At 34.7% G+C, this 18433-nt stretch overlaps 6 protein-coding genes across 7 annotated transcripts in view; 1 reads left to right on the plus strand and 5 right to left on the minus strand.

The window, feature by feature from the left end:
- LOC129803021 (SAP domain-containing ribonucleoprotein) overlaps window positions 1–12173 on the plus strand; it is a 36579-nt gene extending 24406 nt beyond the window's left edge. The window contains exons 1-4 of one of the 2 annotated variants that reach the window (XM_055849331.1): window positions 10804–10878; window positions 10943–10965; window positions 11032–11125; window positions 11194–12173. In XM_055849331.1, coding sequence (XP_055705306.1) covers window positions 10821–10878; window positions 10943–10965; window positions 11032–11125; window positions 11194–11948 — 930 coding nt within the window. In that variant the 5' untranslated portion in view covers window positions 10804–10820 and the 3' untranslated portion in view covers window positions 11949–12173. Of the gene's footprint in view, window positions 1–10803; window positions 10879–10942; window positions 10966–11031; window positions 11126–11193 lie in introns of those variants that run through there. The other variant, XM_055849339.1, reaches the window with a different exon arrangement.
- Window positions 24–2053, minus strand: LOC129802957 (gastrula zinc finger protein XlCGF26.1-like). Its single transcript, XM_055849218.1, has one exon. The coding sequence runs from the start codon at window positions 1805–1807 to the stop codon at window positions 332–334; it is 1476 nt and encodes a 491-aa protein (XP_055705193.1). The 5' UTR covers window positions 1808–2053; the 3' UTR covers window positions 24–331.
- LOC129802965 (gastrula zinc finger protein XlCGF26.1-like) lies at window positions 2163–3873 on the minus strand. The gene has a single exon (XM_055849229.1). It carries the CDS (start codon window positions 3712–3714, stop codon window positions 2266–2268), a length of 1449 nt encoding a protein of 482 aa, XP_055705204.1. The 5' UTR covers window positions 3715–3873; the 3' UTR covers window positions 2163–2265.
- On the minus strand, window positions 4230–5631 carry LOC129802995 (zinc finger protein 26-like). Its single transcript, XM_055849280.1, has one exon. It carries the CDS (start codon window positions 5629–5631, stop codon window positions 4336–4338), a length of 1296 nt encoding a protein of 431 aa, XP_055705255.1. The 3' UTR covers window positions 4230–4335.
- LOC129803012 (mitochondrial tRNA-specific 2-thiouridylase 1) lies at window positions 4230–7311 on the minus strand. Its single transcript, XM_055849303.1, has 4 exons — window positions 7143–7311; window positions 6917–7082; window positions 6439–6856; window positions 4230–6375 (listed from the first exon to the last, which is right to left on the minus strand). The coding sequence occupies exons 1-4, from the start codon at window positions 7216–7218 to the stop codon at window positions 5872–5874; spliced, it is 1164 nt and encodes a 387-aa protein (XP_055705278.1). The 5' UTR covers window positions 7219–7311; the 3' UTR covers window positions 4230–5871.
- LOC129803003 (chromatin assembly factor 1 p55 subunit) lies at window positions 11968–18424 on the minus strand. The gene is made up of 4 exons (XM_055849289.1): window positions 18125–18424; window positions 17171–18013; window positions 12499–12664; window positions 11968–12439 (listed from the first exon to the last, which is right to left on the minus strand). Exons 1-4 carry the CDS (start codon window positions 18144–18146, stop codon window positions 12181–12183), a joined length of 1290 nt encoding a protein of 429 aa, XP_055705264.1. The 5' UTR covers window positions 18147–18424; the 3' UTR covers window positions 11968–12180.
- Between the last annotated feature and the right edge of the window lie 9 nt (window positions 18425–18433).

Genomic DNA, 18433 nt, shown 5'->3' on the forward strand with positions numbered 1-18433 from the left:
CCCGCCGAAACCAAAAGAATGAGTTTATGATGAATAATTTTATTTATTTTATTAATAAACCTGGCACATGTACATAAATTTTCAGAATAAGTCATTTTTCTTCCATTGTAGTATTATTCTATCTCAAAATCACTTATTTCCAGAAAGATCATTTACAAATTAATATGTGTGATAAAAGTTTAATTCATTCTCTGATAGTCTCTGAAATTACAACTAAATTATTTACTTCAATAGCTAAAAAGTAACATATTTTACAACAGTCAGACGATACTAAATAGATTTAGAATATTTTACATATTTAGGACAAATAATATAATAATTGAAAATATATTTACAGCGGAGTTAGTATTTTTTGTGAAGCAATCAACTTTTTCTTGGGTACTTTGTGCCCGGAATGACTATCTTTCATATGTCTGGTCACATCTCCTTTGCTCCCGTATTTCTTGTTGCATACAGGACATGGGATTGTCCTTTCAAAGTGAACCCTCCGTAGATGAGAATTAAGACTGGGCTTAATATGGAAGACCATATCGCAAAATTTGCATTGAAGAGTTGGAGGTTCGTGAACTTGCATGATGTGATGCTTCAGAGCCTTATTAGTTGCAAATGCAGAAGTACATCTGCTACATGCAAAAGGTCTTTCTCCTGTGTGTGTTCGCTTATGAACCAGGAGCAATGATTGAATTCTTGTTCGATAATTGCATGATTCCCAATCACAGGCGAATTTCTTTTGTTCAAAATGTCTTCGATAGTGGTACATCATTGATTGACGAAATTCAAATACTTTTTCACATTTGGGACAAGGATATCTCTCCTGCTTATCAGTTGGATGTTTCTCCATGTGAAGATTCAATGAATTCTTCATGGAATAGGTTTTGCCACATACAGTACATGGATATCTTTCACGTTGGCTTTGGTGAATTTTCATGTGTACTTGCAATCTTCGGAGCATGTAGAAACCCTTTCCGCAAATACTGCAAATTTCTGTCTTCTTCTTTGACGGATTGTGTTTCATTAGCATGTGACTTTCTAAGCTAAACATTACTTTGTATTTAACTCCACAGAGAGCACATTCAAATGGTTTTTCCGTACTATGCGTTCGTATATGAAGTTTGAGATTTGTGTTGGTTTTCGTGATGTATGGACATTGAGGACATTTAAATATTTTAGGTAATTCTTCAATAGGTTTTCTCGGTCGTCCACATTTTCTTTTGACTGGCTGTTTGGCAACGAGAGGAGTAGCCTCACAGGGATCCCTTTGAAAAGTGTTAAGTTTGAATTCTGGCACAATCGTCAATTTTGGTATTTTAGAAGATCCTTTTCGTTTTCCTTCCCTTGTCTTCTTCTTATCTATCTTCATTGTTTCTGTAAAATTATCTTGTACATTTGTATCCGTTTGTGGTAAATCCGGTAAATCATTACAATCAAAATTATTTCCATCATCGTCATTTTTTTCTGTTTTAACTTCAACGATTGAGAATAATGGATGCTTACTATCCGTACTTCCGAGTTCTTTTGATTCGATAAAACCAGGCATATGACTGGGAAGGTGATCATTGAGTTCAGAGAGAAAAGAGAAGTGTTCATTGCAAATTATGCACTTAAATAACTTCAATCCACCGTGAATTTGAAGATGGTGCTCAAAATCCAGTAGAGATGTCTCCTCTTTTGTGCATGATTTGCAGGTGTAGAGATTATGGGAAATTTCTCGATGATTGAGGAATTCTGTCCATTCTTTGAAGATTTCTCCACATTCTCGACAATAAATATCATTAGTAGATTCTATTTTAACTATTGAATTATCCATTTTTCATAGAATAATTGTGTTTTTCTTTTGTTTACTTCAATATTGATGCTTAAAATTAGAGTTATTTTTAATATCTGCCTGCTTTTGCAATGGGTCACTATACTCTTTTAGAATTGTTCATTAATTTTTTGAAATTTCAAAACTTTACTGATTAAAAAAAAATCACGAATTATGTTTAATTATAATTTGTTTGTAAAATACTTGAAGTACATCCCTGATGTTTAATGGTATTCTAGCAGTTTTTGAGCTTTCATTGATTAATTCTTCTTGTTCTTCACTTTGCTTTCTTTTAATTTTACTACAATTGTAAAAGCTTTCATTGAAGAATTTTTTAGACGAAAATTTACTTTTCAAATTTCAATAATACTGATCATATTTTATTTATGTATTTATAATCAGTTGGATACAATATTTTTACTTTTTACTGTTATTAGCAAATTATGAGGTCTATGAAAATTTTAATTTTGTGATTTTCGCATCTTTTTCTTGTATACTCTTGGTCCAGAATGGCAATCTTTCATATGCCTCGCTACATCTCCTTTGCTGCCGTATTTTTTATTACACACAGGACATGGTTCTGTTCTTTCCAGATGAACCCTTCGAATATGATCATTCAAACTGGGTTTAATGGCAAAAGCTTTGTCACAGAAGCTACATTGAAGTGTTGGTGGTTGATGAACTTGAATGAAATGGTGCTTCAAAGCTGCATTAGTTATAAATGATGAATTACATTTGCTGCATTGATAGGGTTTTTCACCGGTATGTGTTCTCTTGTGAGCCAGAAATCTCGAATGGACACTTGTCCGATAGTCACAGGATTCCCAATCACAGGCAAATTTTTTCACGGCAGAATGTCTTCGATGATGATAGATCATAGATACGCGAAAGTCAAAAACTTTTCCGCATTTTGGACAAGGATATTTTTCTGGATTATTGGATGTGTGCTTATCCATGTGAAGGCTCAGTGCACCCTTTGTAGAATATGTTTTGCCACACACAGTACATGGATACCTTTCTCGATGGGTATCATGAATTTTCATGTGTAATTGGAGATTTAAGCGCATGTAGAATGCCTTTCCGCAAACATTGCAAATTTCCGTTTTTTCCGACCTGATGTGTTTAATAATTAAATGACTTTCCAAGCTCTTTAACATTTTATATTTAGCTCCACAATGTGCACATTCATATGGCCTAAAATTGCTGTGTTTTTGCATATGATACCTGAGATATGTACTATTATTTGTGATGTGTGGACATTTAGGACATTTCACATACATTTTTGATTTAGGCAATTCTTCCTCATTTCGGATTTTGGGAGGTCTTCCTCTTCTTTTGGTTGGTGGTTTCTCAGAAATTTGGATTTTTTGGTTGGCAGGACTTTTAGTTTCAGAAGAATCCACTGATTTTGCTGTGATTTCCCTGTATCCTTGCTCTATCTCCTTTGATTCAGGAAGTTTTACTACTTCGTTACTATCAATATTTTTTCCTTTATCAGTGGACATATCATCCACGACATTGCGATTGCAATTAGTTCCATCCTCGTCAGAGTTTTCTGTTTTAACTTCAAAAATTGAGAATAATGAATTTGTATTCTCATGTTCCTTTACATCTTTGAATTCAGGCAAGTGTTGTGGAAGGTGATCATTGAGCTCAAAAAGGAAAGAGAAGTTTTCATTGCAGATGATGCACTTAAATACCTTCATTCCCCCATGGATTTGAAGATGGTATTCAAAGTCCATCAGGGATGTTTCTTCTTTCGGGCAGGATTTACACGTGTATAGCTTATGTGTACTTGCTCTGTGATTTCTCAGTTCAGGCCATTCTAAGAAGATTTGACCACATTCAAAGCACTGGATATTATCAGAATATTCTAATTTCATTTGAGAACTTTGAGGAGGAATATCCATTTGATACACTTTTTCCCTTTAGCGGTTTATTTAATAAAATTAAATGTTTCTCATTAGTTATAGTGATGTAACAATTTAAATATTGATAATATTAACTTTATAAATAACAAGTGAATTGATGTTTTTAGAATTTTATGTTTATTTTGATAATTCGTGTCACTATCCTAGGTAAACAAATCGTCAACATAACCTTACTTTTTTCATTCTAGCAGTTTCGACCAGTCAGAAATTTATGAATATACGCGTATTAACGGTTTTTTTACTATGCGAAGGATGAATAGGATTAAGAAACCAAAAAGCTAAAAATATTAATTTACATAAGGTAAAGTGCCCTCGACTCAACCGGTGGTCAATATTTGAATGTTTTAATGGTGAATTTCTATAAAATTGTCACTGATTCGTATTTATTTATGGAATAATTGACCTATTAATGTTAGATCATACGCCAAATATTAGTGCAAATATAAATAAATTGAATAAATAACTCTACCGGTCGAATTGAGGAACCGGTCGACTTGAGGGCACTATACCTTATAATCTTCTTTATTTGACTATCATAAAATAAATCACATTATTATCTAGTATTTGCACACATTTGAAATATTCTTCAAAAGAAAACGTTTACAATCTCTGTTCTTTCTTCAATGCATGACTATCTTTCATGTGTCTGGTGAGGTCTCCTTTGGTAGCATATTTTTTATCGCACACAGGACATACTACAGTTCGCTCCATATGCACACGTCTTACATGACAACGTAGAGTTGCAGAAATCTTGAAGACTTTTTCACAGAATTCACACTGCAACGTTGCAGGATTGTGACGTTGAGACATGTGACTGGACAGGGCAGCTTTTGTGGCAAAGGATTTGCTGCAAATATTGCATTGAAAGGGTTTTTCTCCTGTGTGAGTTCTCAGATGTTCCACTAAGACTGAATGGGAATTGGACCGAAAAGAACAAGATTCCCATTCACAGAAGAATCGTGGGGATGCATGTACATGACGATAGTGACGTTGAAGATAATGCTGCTTATCGAACATTTTGTTACATTCAGAGCACTTATGTCTTTCTGATTCTGTATTGTGGGTCTTCAGATGGAAATAGAGACCTCCTCGGGTGGAGTAGATTTTTCCGCAGATGAAGCATGGGAATTTCTCTCGAGGTCGATGAATTGCTCGGATGTGTGATTTCAAGCGAATTGTGAAATTGAATTTTTTCCCACAGAAGGGACAAATTTCTTGCTTCTTGGGTTTGGTATGTTTCAGCTGCAAATGTATTCGGACATCATACTTCTCAGAATAGCACTTGCCACATTCAGCACACTCAAAGGGCTTAAGGCCAGTATGAGTTCGGATGTGCTTCTTGAGATTTGACGCGCTCTTGGATGTATGGAAGCACTGTGGACATTCAAATCTCTTTGCATTCCCCTCATCTTTGAGTCTAATCCTACGGGGACGTCCACGTTTTCGTTTACTTTTGCTTGTTTCTTGTGGATCATCATCTGGTGGATGTTCTACTTTAGGACTTCCTTGAGATGCTTCTTCATGATTCTCTGTCTCGTCTTCAGGAGAATAAACAACTTCGTACTTCATCATATCATCATCCGGCTCAGTTTTCTCATTTGACATTGGCTCTTGGACTAGATGAATGGGAAGATGATTGTTGAGGTCCGCAAGGACGGTAAATGTTGCTTGGCACAATATACATGTAAAAATTTTGAATCCTCCATGCTTCTGCAGATGGTACTCGAAATCAGTGAGAGAATATTTGTCCGAAGAACAGATATTGCACTTGAAAGATGAATGTTGTGATTTTCTGTGACTCTCAAACAGGATATTTTCTTGAAAATTTTCACCACATTCACGACACTGAAGCTCTTCCAGATTTTCTAATTTGATTTTTACATTCATAGTCTCCATATTTAACAATCTTCGAGGCTTTTTACAAGATTTTCTTAAAATTTTTACTGCAGAGATCTCAAAATCATAACAAAAACAAGCACATAGTGGAAGTTTTTACAAATGGAATTACAAAAACTTTGAAAATTACCCGTTTTTCGACGAATATTTTCTATGTTATTTAAAGCAAACTTCACACTTCTACTTCCCTCTATTTTAGTGTTAACGGAAATACCACAATTTTTAGAAGTTTTAGAGGTTTTAGGATATGGTAATTTCATATTCACTTTCAAGCACTTTCTCACCACAAATTGGATTAATTATTCTAGCACAGCCATAGCATTCCGTCTCACTGTAGAAAACAGCATATTGTCCAGGAGTTATAGCTCTTAAAGGTCGCTCAAGGATCACTAATAGTTCATTAGATCTTTCAGGATTCTTTTTCACTTCACACCTAGTCAGAGGTTTTGTGTGCTGAAATCTAAATTTGCAATGAAAACCCTTGTCAACATTGGGTGCACAGCTTTTGTCAATCCAGTAGGGTGATTCTGTGAAAAATCTCTTAGAAAATAGAGCAGGATTGTTTGTTCCTTGCGCCACAAAGATGTTGTTTGTATTTGGATCTTTTTGAGCTATGAAATAAGGTTGTGGATATCCAGACAAACGACATCTCTGACCAACAGTCCAATGGTGAAAGCCATTGTGACTCCCTACTATGTTTCCCGTATCAATATCTATTAGTTTTCCAGGCTTCGAAACGATGTACTACGGAATAAATTTAAAGGTCTTAAAAAAACTCCTATGCGGTTTAACATGAAAATTTCTCACCTCTGAGATGAACTCCTGAAAGTTTCGATGTCCAATAAAGCATATCCCTGTACTTTCTTTTTTTCTCAAGAGAAATCCCATTCCAGAATCCATTGCTATTGCCTTGACTTGATCCTTTGTTAAATCTCCCAGAGGAAACATAGTCTTTTTGAGGGCTCTCTGTGGAATATTAGAGAGGAAGAATGTTTGATCTTTAAAGGTATCTCTGGCTTGAAGAAGCTTGGCATTTCTCTCAGGGGTGTATTTTTCAAGATAAGCCCCAAAATTTGTCCTTGCATAGTGACCAGTAGCAATAGCTTCGGCTCCTAATTTATCCCTTGATGTTGCAAATTCAAAGAAATTGTCAAATTTTATGAATCTATTGCAGAGTATGTCTGGATTGGGAGTCAATCCAGATTCATAGTCCTCCAGAAATTGCCTGAAATAAAGAATTTTGTAAAATTTCCTTTAAAATACAATATAGAAACAAAAAAGCAACCTGAAAACATTGTTCCAGTATTCCTTCACAAAATTTACTTGAATTAGGGGTATTTTCAGATGTCTACAAACTCTCTGGGCATCCTCAAAGTCTTGATCTCCTGTGCAAGTTGTTTTTTCATCTACAATATCCCAGTTTTTCATAAAAACTCCTCGAACGTTAAATCCTAATTAATGAATTATTATTTTATGAAAAAATATTATTTATTTGTTTTTTGATTCTTTACCTTTGTTCTTAAGAAGTAATGCAGCTACAGCACTGTCCACTCCTCCAGATATTCCCACAACAACATTTCTAAACATTTTTAATTTTACTTTTCCGGCAGTTTCACTTTTGTTTTGGTTTTATTTCCCACGTGAAAATGCATTTTCTATGTTTTTCTTCTGACAAGGTTTAAGAAATCACAGCTATTGCAATTGACTGAAAAAAAATCTCTACGGGGGGACGGGACGGGACACTATTCACTGCTAATTTAATTCTAATAAGCAAAATCAATTAAATGAGGCCATTTACATCGTCGCATTAGATTGAGATTGGATTGTCCCAAAATCCGAATCCAATCTTGTCTGTTTACATCGTACTGTTGAGATTGAATTGGATTTTTAGCGGGATGCCATTTTTGTGAGGTTAAAAATAATATTTTCAATTTAAGTTGGATATTTTGCTTAAGATTCTTAAATTTAACTACACAATTTGCTTAATATTACGTTCATATCCTTGTTTAAGGAACTCTGCAAAAACTTCTTGGTTGCGATTTTTTTAGTTATCATCACAACAACCTCCTTCTCCTGATCAATTTAGAAGAGGAGCTTAGTCTCCTTGCTTTGCCACCTCTTTTAAACTTGTCATTGCCCATATCCTTGCACAATACACAAAAAAAGTCCTGAAAATTTTATTTTGTGCAACTTCCTTACCAAAACAACACAAATGATAGGTTAGTTTTAACGTCAAATGCAACTCCGAATTTCGCTTCGCGCGCTCCGAAAATGTTTGGGACAGTTGGAACAATTTAAATCCAATCCAATTCGATACGAGGGGTCGTATTGGATTTGCTGTTTATATCGAGAAAAATTAAACAAATCCCAATCTAATGCGGTGATGTAAATGGCCTCAATGTCTTATATCTAGCCTTAGAAAGTCCAACGAAGTCTGATACGGTGTATTTTTTTACATATATGAACAATAGGGCAAAATTTAATTTAATTAGTTTTTTTTTAAATTTAAATTTAATTAGTTTTTCTGACAATACCAATTAATAATAATATACCCGAAAGGGTTTTGCTTAAAGAAAATTGGAAATATAAAAAAAATAAAAATCATTCATCTATGCGGTAAATCTGAAAATTCGTCACTTTTTATCTTTTATTATATAGCAAACACTTGGAGGTTTGCTGAAAATATTCTAGATTTCTACAAACTTTACATACAAACATTAGAAAGAAATAACTACGTTAGGTACGCAGGAAAAATTATTTTCTCTATAGGACACGGGTGACTCAATCGTCTTTAAAATTATTTGGTATCCGGCTTATAACAGTCAAACATCGACGGTTGATGAATTCGATTTGTATTCCTTAAACAAGCAGCCTTTACATCGTGAATTATATGAAAATAAATTATTCAATAAATCGACATAGCACAAAATAAAAAATCATTGAACAGATTTAAAAAAACTTAAATATCATATTGTAACACAATCAGCCGAATATCAAAGAAAGTATAACGATGCACTAGTATTTTTCTTATTTTCTATTTAAATTCACTTGAACTGTCAGATTTCTAGAATTACTTGAAATTTTCAAAAATTTGAAAATCGTTCAATTTTAAATACTGTCGCGAGATTTTTGATTGTGAATGACTCCGGAAAATGTGTTATAGTACTTAAAATGTCCCCAAATCATTGCTCTACCTGCCGATTTTACTAGGAGGTTTTTTGAATTGTAACGGTACATTCTAGTACATTTAGAGAAATTCTGTAGATTTTCGGTAGAATTTTTGCCTGGAAATCTGTAGATTTTCGGCAGAAATTCTGCCAAAAATCTGCAGATTCTCGGCAGAATTTCTGCATAGTAAATCTGCATAGTCTCCATTGTCTCAACAAAAATATTTTTGATTTATCAAGAAACTGTAGAAGTTACAGAGAAAATGGTATGCTCTGCTTAACAAGCATTACCGATTAAACATTTTAGATAAATAAAAGAAATGCGAGCAAAAATACTAATTTCTTAAAATCGCAATCGAATGATACAAAAACACGGAATTTAGGTCGACACTCTGCTTAAAGTTTTTACTTAATTATTCTCTACTTATAACACGTCGTCGCAGAATTCTTCATTTTATATAAACACTGTGATATCACTAAGAATAACTATTTAATTTTGCAAACTTATAAAGTAGTAAATAAGTGGATTTATTTACTCAATTGACTTATAATATCATCTAACCGTGGGGCTACTTTGAGTTGTGGGGTTACATTGATATATGATTTTTTTCGCCTATTTCTAAATGAAGCTGGGTCTAATAATTATTTTATTTGGATCCACAATTGTTTTGTCTATCCAAATTACATCATGTTAAAACACAGTTTCCTTCAGAACTATACGAAAAAATAATCTAACAATGTTGCCCCACAGCTCAAATAGCCCCACCTCCCCTATAAGGTCTATTATTATAGTATAATTCTATCAGTAAATATTTCATAGACATTAACTATAAAACGTTAAATAATTGCTTAAATATAATTCTAGCGACTGACTTGGGGGCAGTTTACATTAATAATATTAAACATAAATTCCATTTAGAAATTTAGAATTGTTTTTAGCCTCACAAAAAGTCATCTCGCTAAATATCTAACTTAAGCCCCACATTACGATGTAAACCCATAATATTTAAGATTAGGTTGTAATTTTGGGAGAATTCAATCTCAATCTAGGGTAAATTATGCTAATTCAAGACCTGCTCTAAATGGAAATTTTTTGCTACTCCAAATGGAAAAGTCATTGTTTTCATGCTAAATACAGTACTAAATTATTATTATTTATATATTTTTTATACCACAGTTTCATTATTTAGTTAATTTTGCTCAAAATAAGGCGAAAATCCATGCATATTCACAAATTTTAATTTGTTAATTTCTCAGAAAAGTTAAAAGTGTACCTTTTCTCCATTGAATTTTTCATAGATCGACCATGTTTTCCAATGAAAAACACAATGAGGTGACTGTCGTTTATTCGTTTTGTTTAACATTCATGTCATATTTCTGGCTAATTTTAGTTAAATTAAGTGCTAATCTTTATTGTTAACGGTACGTGAAGTTTTCAAATGAAATAATTACTTATTTCGTGAACAAAAAGGGGTTTTCTGAAGTGTCTGCAAATGCTTCAATAGGAAACCCCGGAAATATGACTTTTTGGAGAGATTTTCTTATTGTTTTAGATGGGAAAGGAGAAAAGACCAGGAATAAGAACAAATCCTGCACTCAGGAGCAACTCAACAAGGTTTTGGAAGCCTTTCGCCGCGGTTTCACTTACACTGTTTGTCTCCAATTAGAAACTTTCCCTTGTCTCCATTTGGATTAACTTGTTTCCAATAGAAGCATTTTACACTCGCGTATTTTTCTTGTATTTAAGAAGTTTTCAAATTATATTTAAAGAATTTTCACTAAACAGTAACATTCTAGAAGAGTCAAGGAGCAAATTTATGTAATTCTCTTCAGAAAAAATATGAACTTAATGCGTTGAATCTTCTGTCAAAGTTGAAGCGTCTGGAAATGGTTTTGAATTAGGACATTTACCCTATAATGCGTCTTTATAAAATTTGATTAAAATTTCATTAATGCATAATGTGGTTAGCAAAGAAATCACAAATTCATCGTGTGTGAGAGGCTTTATCCTGGAGTTATTCTATGTTTTTATGTCAAATTTTGGCTTGTTTTTCATCTGCACGGAAAATTCCATTTCTCTGTGAGTAGTGCTGAAAAAGCTATTTTACAGCTTGCTTTTGTGCTAATTTTTATTCTTATGGCAGACACGGACTTCTCCAAAATGAAGGTAATGCTCAAATTAAGGTATGCATTGCAGTTTTGTCGGAGGAAACTGATTTAAGGTTATGTTTAGGTGGCAGACTTGAAGAGAGAATTAAAAAATCGTGGCCTCAGTACAACTGGAAATAAGAATGAGCTTCAGGAACGACTCCAAATGGCTCTTTTAGGTACGCACAATCGTGGAAGATTGAGATATTGAGAATATATTTGTAATTTCGGTTTTTTTTTCTTACAGATTCTGACCCTGTTCTTGAGGACACGGCAATTTCAGAAGATCTCGATGATGATGAAGTCCTCAATGATGAGGAATTGGAACATGCTAAGGAGCTCTTGGAAGACACTTCACATGATGATGCGATTCTCTCTAGTCCGACACCATCTGCTGATTCAGCAACTGTGGTCAATCCATCATCCACGGAGGCGGCAAAAGAAGAGCAGCCACCACCTCGAAAGATAGTTCTCAAACGAAAATTGGTTATTGCACCGCCACCAGATACCCCAGAAGTAGACAAAACTAAAGATTCTCCGAAGATTTTGAGTGATGGAGAGATTTCCAATGATGCAGAGAAATCCACTGATGATCATGCATCGGGAGGTGAGAGTGACAAGAAGGTTATAAAGTTATCTGAACTTTCGGCCAAGGAGCGTTTAGAGTTGCGAATGAAGAAATTTGGAGCCCCTTTGTCATCAGATGCCAAGAAAATTGCCCGAGCTGAACGATTTGGTACTTCAGCATCCACCACAACATCTGCATCCTCCAATGGAGCCCCAGCATCAATTGATGTACTGAAGAAGCGTGCTGAGCGCTTTGGGGGTTCTGTGTCCACCGCCATGACGAAGATTGAAAACCAAGAGAAACTGAAGAAGCGTCAGGAGCGTTTCGGAGCATCCACAGTCGCAGGAAAGATAAGTGTGAGTCCGACAGCAAAGTCTGAGTATGAAGCCAAGGCACAGCAGCGTCTGGAGCGTTTCAAGACGACAGTTAAGTAATTTCTCAAAAAGCCTCATGGACATTTCGTCTCCATTGAAAATCTTGTCAATATTTATTTGCGAAAAAGTTGATCAAGTAAAAACTAAACAGGAGAAATATTACATCGATTGACATTCTCACGTTTATCCCTCTGATGAAATGTAATAATTATAAAACATAGTAATATAAACTAATTAAATTGAAGAGATGCTGAGAAAATGAAATACAACGTGGATGAAAATGGATTTTTTTTTATGCTGTTGGTGTCTCAAGATCCCCAGTTGGAACTTCTGGTTCCTCATCATTGTAGATATTCTCAGCCATCTGCCACACCTGCATAATGTTATCCTCAGACACTGAACAAATCACCCACGGTTCATTGGGATTCCACGAAAAGTCCGAAATCTTGGCTGTATGGCCACCATGAATGAACAGTAATTCTGGTGGACCATCTTCAGCATCTTCACTGCTCTGTTCCTCACCAATCTTCGATAAATCCCAAACATGAAGCCTAAAAGAAATAGATTGTGTTAAAAAAAAGTCCAAAGTTTCACAAAGTCCTCTACTCACCTTCGGTCAGTTCCACTAGATGCAAGAATAGTTTCATTATGAGGTGACCACTGAACTTGAAAGATTTCATCCTTGTGCGACTCGAAAGAATGTAGCTTCAGTTTGAGATTCCTCAAATCCCATAAAGCCACAGTCTTGTCTGCAGATCCAGTGGCCAGAATGAATTCTGTAAAAATCAATTAAATGTTGTTCTTCCATTTATCTAAGTCCAAACAATAACTCAAGTTTATGATAGTAATTTTATAAGACTGAGGTGGAATGATAAATTTTTGATCCAATTCTCGTGGACGATTACAAAAGTATAAGGATGTACCAATCTAAAGCGTGTGCATGAAACAGTTTGCCCCAAAATGACATGAAGTCAATAGTAGTAGGTTTTGGAATTTGTTTCTTTTCGTCTGCGTCGATTTAACAAATTCCTTACCATGGTATTATACATCATACGCAAAATGAGTGATTTTTGATGATTTATTTCTGGGCAATTTTTATCCGAATTGCTGTCGGGAATGAATTTTTAGTAACGTTAGTTATTCAATTACTTGAGAAAAATAGTCCGACAGAGATGAAAATACATTATGTTACTGTTTTCTTGCTTCACGGAAGGTCATGCATAATTTTTGCTCAAAATGGCCGACGGTAACCCACCCGGCAAATTCTGCAGAATTCTGCAGAAATTCGTCAGATTTGAATTACTAACTGCCGAAAAATCAGCAGAATTTCTGCAGAATTTTGTTCTAAGGTGGATCCGATCGTTGTATGAAAATTCTGCAGAATTTTCTGCAGAATTTCTATAGAAAATTTAAAAATTATCGGCAGAATTTCTTTAGAGTATTTAGATGATTTCTACATTTCTTCTACTCTTTCTAATGTTTCTAAACATTATTTTAACTACATAAAAATATGTATTTCAATTTATTTAAAATTCAATTTTTATTCAACAATTTTACGTGAATACTCTCTTTTTTTACAATATTATTATAATGTTATAATACAATATTATTAAATCAGCCATAATAGAAAATACGAAGGGGAAGGAAATGGTTAAGAAACACGAAAGAAATTCGCGATGCTCACGAAGTCGCAGGGCTATCCCGAAACCACACGAAGTATCCGATTGAATGACAAGAAACGTTAAAATTTCAAAAAGTGCAGAATTGCAGATCGAAGTTTTGCTGGGAATACAACATCCCGTCGAATTTGTTAAAATTGGCCTCTTTCCTCTTTCCTGATTTGAATTCTAGTTGCCAATTGGTGTTCTTGGATAGTCACTCTATCTAAAGGTGTCTACACATTGGGAGCAATTTTCGTCAAAAATTGCGTTTTTGACAGAAATTTGACGTTTCCCCCTACAACGCTGCAGGGAATTTCCTTCAAAAAAGCAATTTTTGACAAAAATTGCTCCCAATGTGTAGAGGCCATAAAGCAGTAGAGTTTGTAATGAATTAATGGAATTAATGCACAAAATCTAAATTCAGTGACCGTTAAGACGTGTGTTTGACAGAGGCTCCCCGCGCCCCCATATGAGATGAAAATTTTTTCTTTTCGAAAAATTCATTTACTAATCTGTAGGAAACTAATCCCAAAATATGAATATTGTATCTAAGGTATTTCTGGTACATTGACTGAATGGGTTAAGAGAATTTAATTAGCTCTCTTTTGGTGAAATTCTTTTTAAAAAATATTGATTTTTGACTAAGTAATTACAAGAAGATGGAGAGCATGTAAAGATTGAAAATTGAAGATAATCTCAAAAATCCAAATGCGAGTTATGCTAAAATCGCGAAATTGACCGGGAAATGTTCCGCCTCAAAGTCCGGAAGATTTCAATTCGGTTCGAGGAACTCAAGACTATTGCTCAGAAGAAAGGAAGAAGTGACCGAATGTTTTGGATTTTTCCGTTTGAGATGTAGGCAAAAAAGATGGGAATACAATGAAACTTGGTTCATAAAATCAAGAAGGGAAATGGTTTGAGTTTGATTAATTTCTGACCTAAGATATTTTTATGACTGCAGCATACGCAGCAAATCAATTTCACGATTTTTTTTATCAAAATGTCTTAGCTGAGGGTTTAATCGAAGTCTTACAAAAATACTCTATATTATTTTGACATCTTTATAGTTTGAAATCATGCATAAAAATCGGATTTTTATCGATTCTCAACAGTCCAAAAAATTGTTTTTTTCCCAGAACATGTATTTTTTAAATACTGAAAGTTCCAAAAGATGCAAAAAATTAAACGAAACACGACCTATCATTATTTTTGATCGGAACCTAATTAAGAAATTAGATCACACCCCTATGAAATAGAGGGAACTGGAGCTTAATTTTGTTCCCTAACATATAAATATTAAACTATTTGTTTTCACAAAATCTACACAAAAAAATCATTTGCTGGTTAATCCGCAGCACATCCTCTACATTCTTTTTTTTTTTAATTCTATATAAAAGAAAACAAAATGTATTGAAATATTTTTTTTCAGTAATTGAAAGAAAATTGGATTTTGAAAAATCAAAATTAAATTCTGCTAAAAATGAAAAAAAAGATCGTAATTAAAACCGGAAAAGCTTGATATTAGACTAATGTAATTATAATCAAAATAATGTTCCGACTACATTCCCATAAATTTCCAAATAAGCCCATATTTGGCTTAAGCCGGGAGATGGATTAGTCAGAAATTGCTGGAAATGTAATCTGATAATTATTTTAATTACAATTACGTTAAGCCGTTTTTCGGCTTTAGTTGAGACGGCTTAGTGGGAAACTAATCGGTTAGTTTAATCATTGTTTTGATTTAATTACGTTGAGCTATTTTTCGGTTTAAGAAACAGTAGGTCTGTCCAGCAAATTGGGTTTGGGGCTCGTATAGTCCTCACAAAATGTTTTATCCCGTGATTGGACTCAAATTTTACCAGTTTTTTTTCACAATTCATTGAAAAAGATCTCCAATCTTCTTTAGGTGCGCTATTATCAAAAATAAATGTTAAAATATTTTTAAAAAGTATTAACTCATATGAAATTTTTGGTGGGTTATGCGCTTCACGAGCATTTCGTTAGTCCCCAGTAGAAATTTACAAACATTTATGGCTCCGGTACACCTTTTAGATCAGGATAATTTCATGAAGTTGAAATTCGCATCGATTTCTTTCTCACATGATTTGCATATGTCTATCTCATTCTCTCGCATTCTTCTTCTTCTCTTAAACATCACTTCAAATTCAATTTAGTTCAATCAAATTTTCCTTATCTAAAAGTTGTGCCAGAGCCGCCGACTAAATATTTTTTTCTGTGTTACAGAATTTCAATTTTTCAGAATTTCAGGAATTTTCTTTAAATTCTGTTAAAATGTTTTCTAGATGAAACCTTCTGGAAACTGAGATTATTTTAATGATTAGTTATTTTTTTTTAAATACCAATCATAAGGACCAATAAATAGGCCACTCAATGGGTCAAGTGGTAGAGCACTCGGTCTATGATGCAAGTGTTCCGGTTAGAATCCCCTTTAGGTCACCAGGAATTTTTCTGGCGTTAAATGTGTTCGGATTGAAAGGTGTTTGGATTGCATCCAGTCCAGTGAGCTTCACTGCACTTGATTCCACGGGCATGGGACTGACAACCTAAATCCCGTACAAGAAAAAATAATAATGTATGTCTAGAAAATCCCCTTGCGGGCAGGCCTTGTTCCTTCATGTAACGTTGCGCCAGCATTATTATTATTTTTAATTTTAAGGAAAGATATTTAGCAAGTGCAAGTGATGCTAAAATACAATTATTTTATTTTTCTAAACAGAATGTTAAGCTGTCTACACATATGCGCATTTTTTAAAAAAATTCTTTAAAAAAATTTTTAAAAAATAAGAATGGGTCGGTTTTTTTTACAAAATTGCTTACATACTAGGCAAATTTCTGTAAAAAATCCATTTTTTTACAAAAATTTTCACTAGTGTAGAGCCGATTCTTTTTAAAAGCCTTTTTAGGGTTATTTTTTAAAGAATTTTTTTAAAAAATGCTCATAGTGTGTAGACAGCCTTAGTGTAAATCTTCAAAAAATATAGAGGCTATTTACACCGCCGCATTAGATTAAGATTGAACTGTTTTAAAACCGGATTTAGGATAATTAAGTCTTAATCTAAGGCCGCCATCTAAATGATTTCATTGAGGTCATTTAGAATGTCGTATTAGATTCTCGCTGAATTGTCCCAAAACCCGATTTTGGGACAATTCAATCCTAATCCAATGCGGCGGTGTAAATGGACTCAAAGTTTTCTAATTTTGCGGTAAATATAAATAATTTGGGAGTCTCTAAATTTGTAGTTGTTTTTTAATGTCCTTTTAATGCCCAACGCACAATAATTTTTGTTTAGTAAACATGTTTTTGACATTTCAATGAGAGTGAGTGAGATCTAGATCTAGTCATCTCGCTCATTCTCATGGGAAATTTTGAAAACATGTTTACAAACAAAAGTTATTGTGCGATGGGCATAAGGAGTTATATGCTCCAGATAAATACATAAGTTTTATGTAGGAGAGACCGGGGCAGAATTAGCTAGCAATTGTTTTTTTTGCTTATAATTCATGAAAACGTGTTCGAAACAGACATGAAAATATCAATGAATAAGGAGGGAAGGGAGGTTATTAATTATTCAATAAATGTTTTGAAAGTAAATAACTTACCGGAATAAGGATTGAAGCTCAGACAGTTCACTTCAGCTGTATGAGCATCCACAGTGTGCGATGGTTTGGACGTGTTGTTGCATCTGGTGTCCCAAATCATGAGCTTCTGGTCGTCAGCAACGGATCCGAAGAGTGACTCGTGCAAGAGATGCCATGCTACATCCTCTACTACGGCAGTATGACCAGTGAAGATGTTCTTCGCATCGATAATCCGATGTTCCTTGGGCGTAGCATTGATATCCCAGAGACAGATGGTATGGTCATCGCTTGCCGACAGGAGGTAGCCATTGAGATTGGGATTCCACGACAAGCCATAACCCTCCTTCTGGTGTCCACGGAGTCTCAAATCCGGATGACATTCACCACTTGGCTCAGGCTTGCTGGGATGTTTGGTGTAATCGAAGACGAGAACATCGCTCGAGGGAGTCTTTGTGGCGATGACACAGGGATTTTGCGGCATGTATCGTGCTCTATTGACCTCACCTTCGTGATTGATCTTGATTTCAATTTCAATCTTTCCGGAAACAGAGCCAAAGCCTCCAAATTCACCCTTTTCGTTGTCATAGTGGCTGGCATCGAATTGAGCATCTTCATTTGGTAGCTGAACACTTGCAATCAAGAGATGATTCTGCTCGTCAGACGTATGCGTGCCCAAAATTAGCCGATGAACTGAATAATCCTTTCCCTCGGGTTTTGTCACGTCCGGAAGCCACTGAGCGGTCAATGAAGGCCACTCGAGGGCATGGGTCATCACCAAATCATAGAGGAAGGGTGTATTCTTCTTCCAAATCTTGTATTCCTCATTGATGACCCGCTCTTCGACGCCGTCATCAAACGACTCAGCTAGAAGACAGACAAACATAACCTCATTTTATTGACCGAAATATTTCACCTTTTTCTGCTTCTCTCTTGTAATTGTCCGATTTAAATGTATTGTCGGTGGAGTTTACTTACCTCCATCCCCACGATCACCCATTTTTGCTAATGCTGCGACAGCCGGATTACCAAGTTTTCTTCACCCGCCAATTCCGGCGTCAGACTCCGCTTTGTTGTACAATTTACACGCACTATTAGCTGTGCTGTGTTAAATTTTCCACTTCTACGGTACAGTTATTCTACCACTGAAGGCTTTGATGCACTTTTTGAACAATTTACAAACAAATTTTTCTTGATTTTTCGCGAAAAATCTCAGTTCTCTCACAGAAACAACGCCAAGCAGACAAATTCCACAAATATAGAATGGTCGGCCATTTTTCGATATTC

The sequence above is a fragment of the Phlebotomus papatasi genome, chromosome 1, assembly GCF_024763615.1.
Source record: "Phlebotomus papatasi isolate M1 chromosome 1, Ppap_2.1, whole genome shotgun sequence".
Taxonomy (NCBI): Eukaryota; Metazoa; Arthropoda; class Insecta; order Diptera; family Psychodidae; genus Phlebotomus; species Phlebotomus papatasi.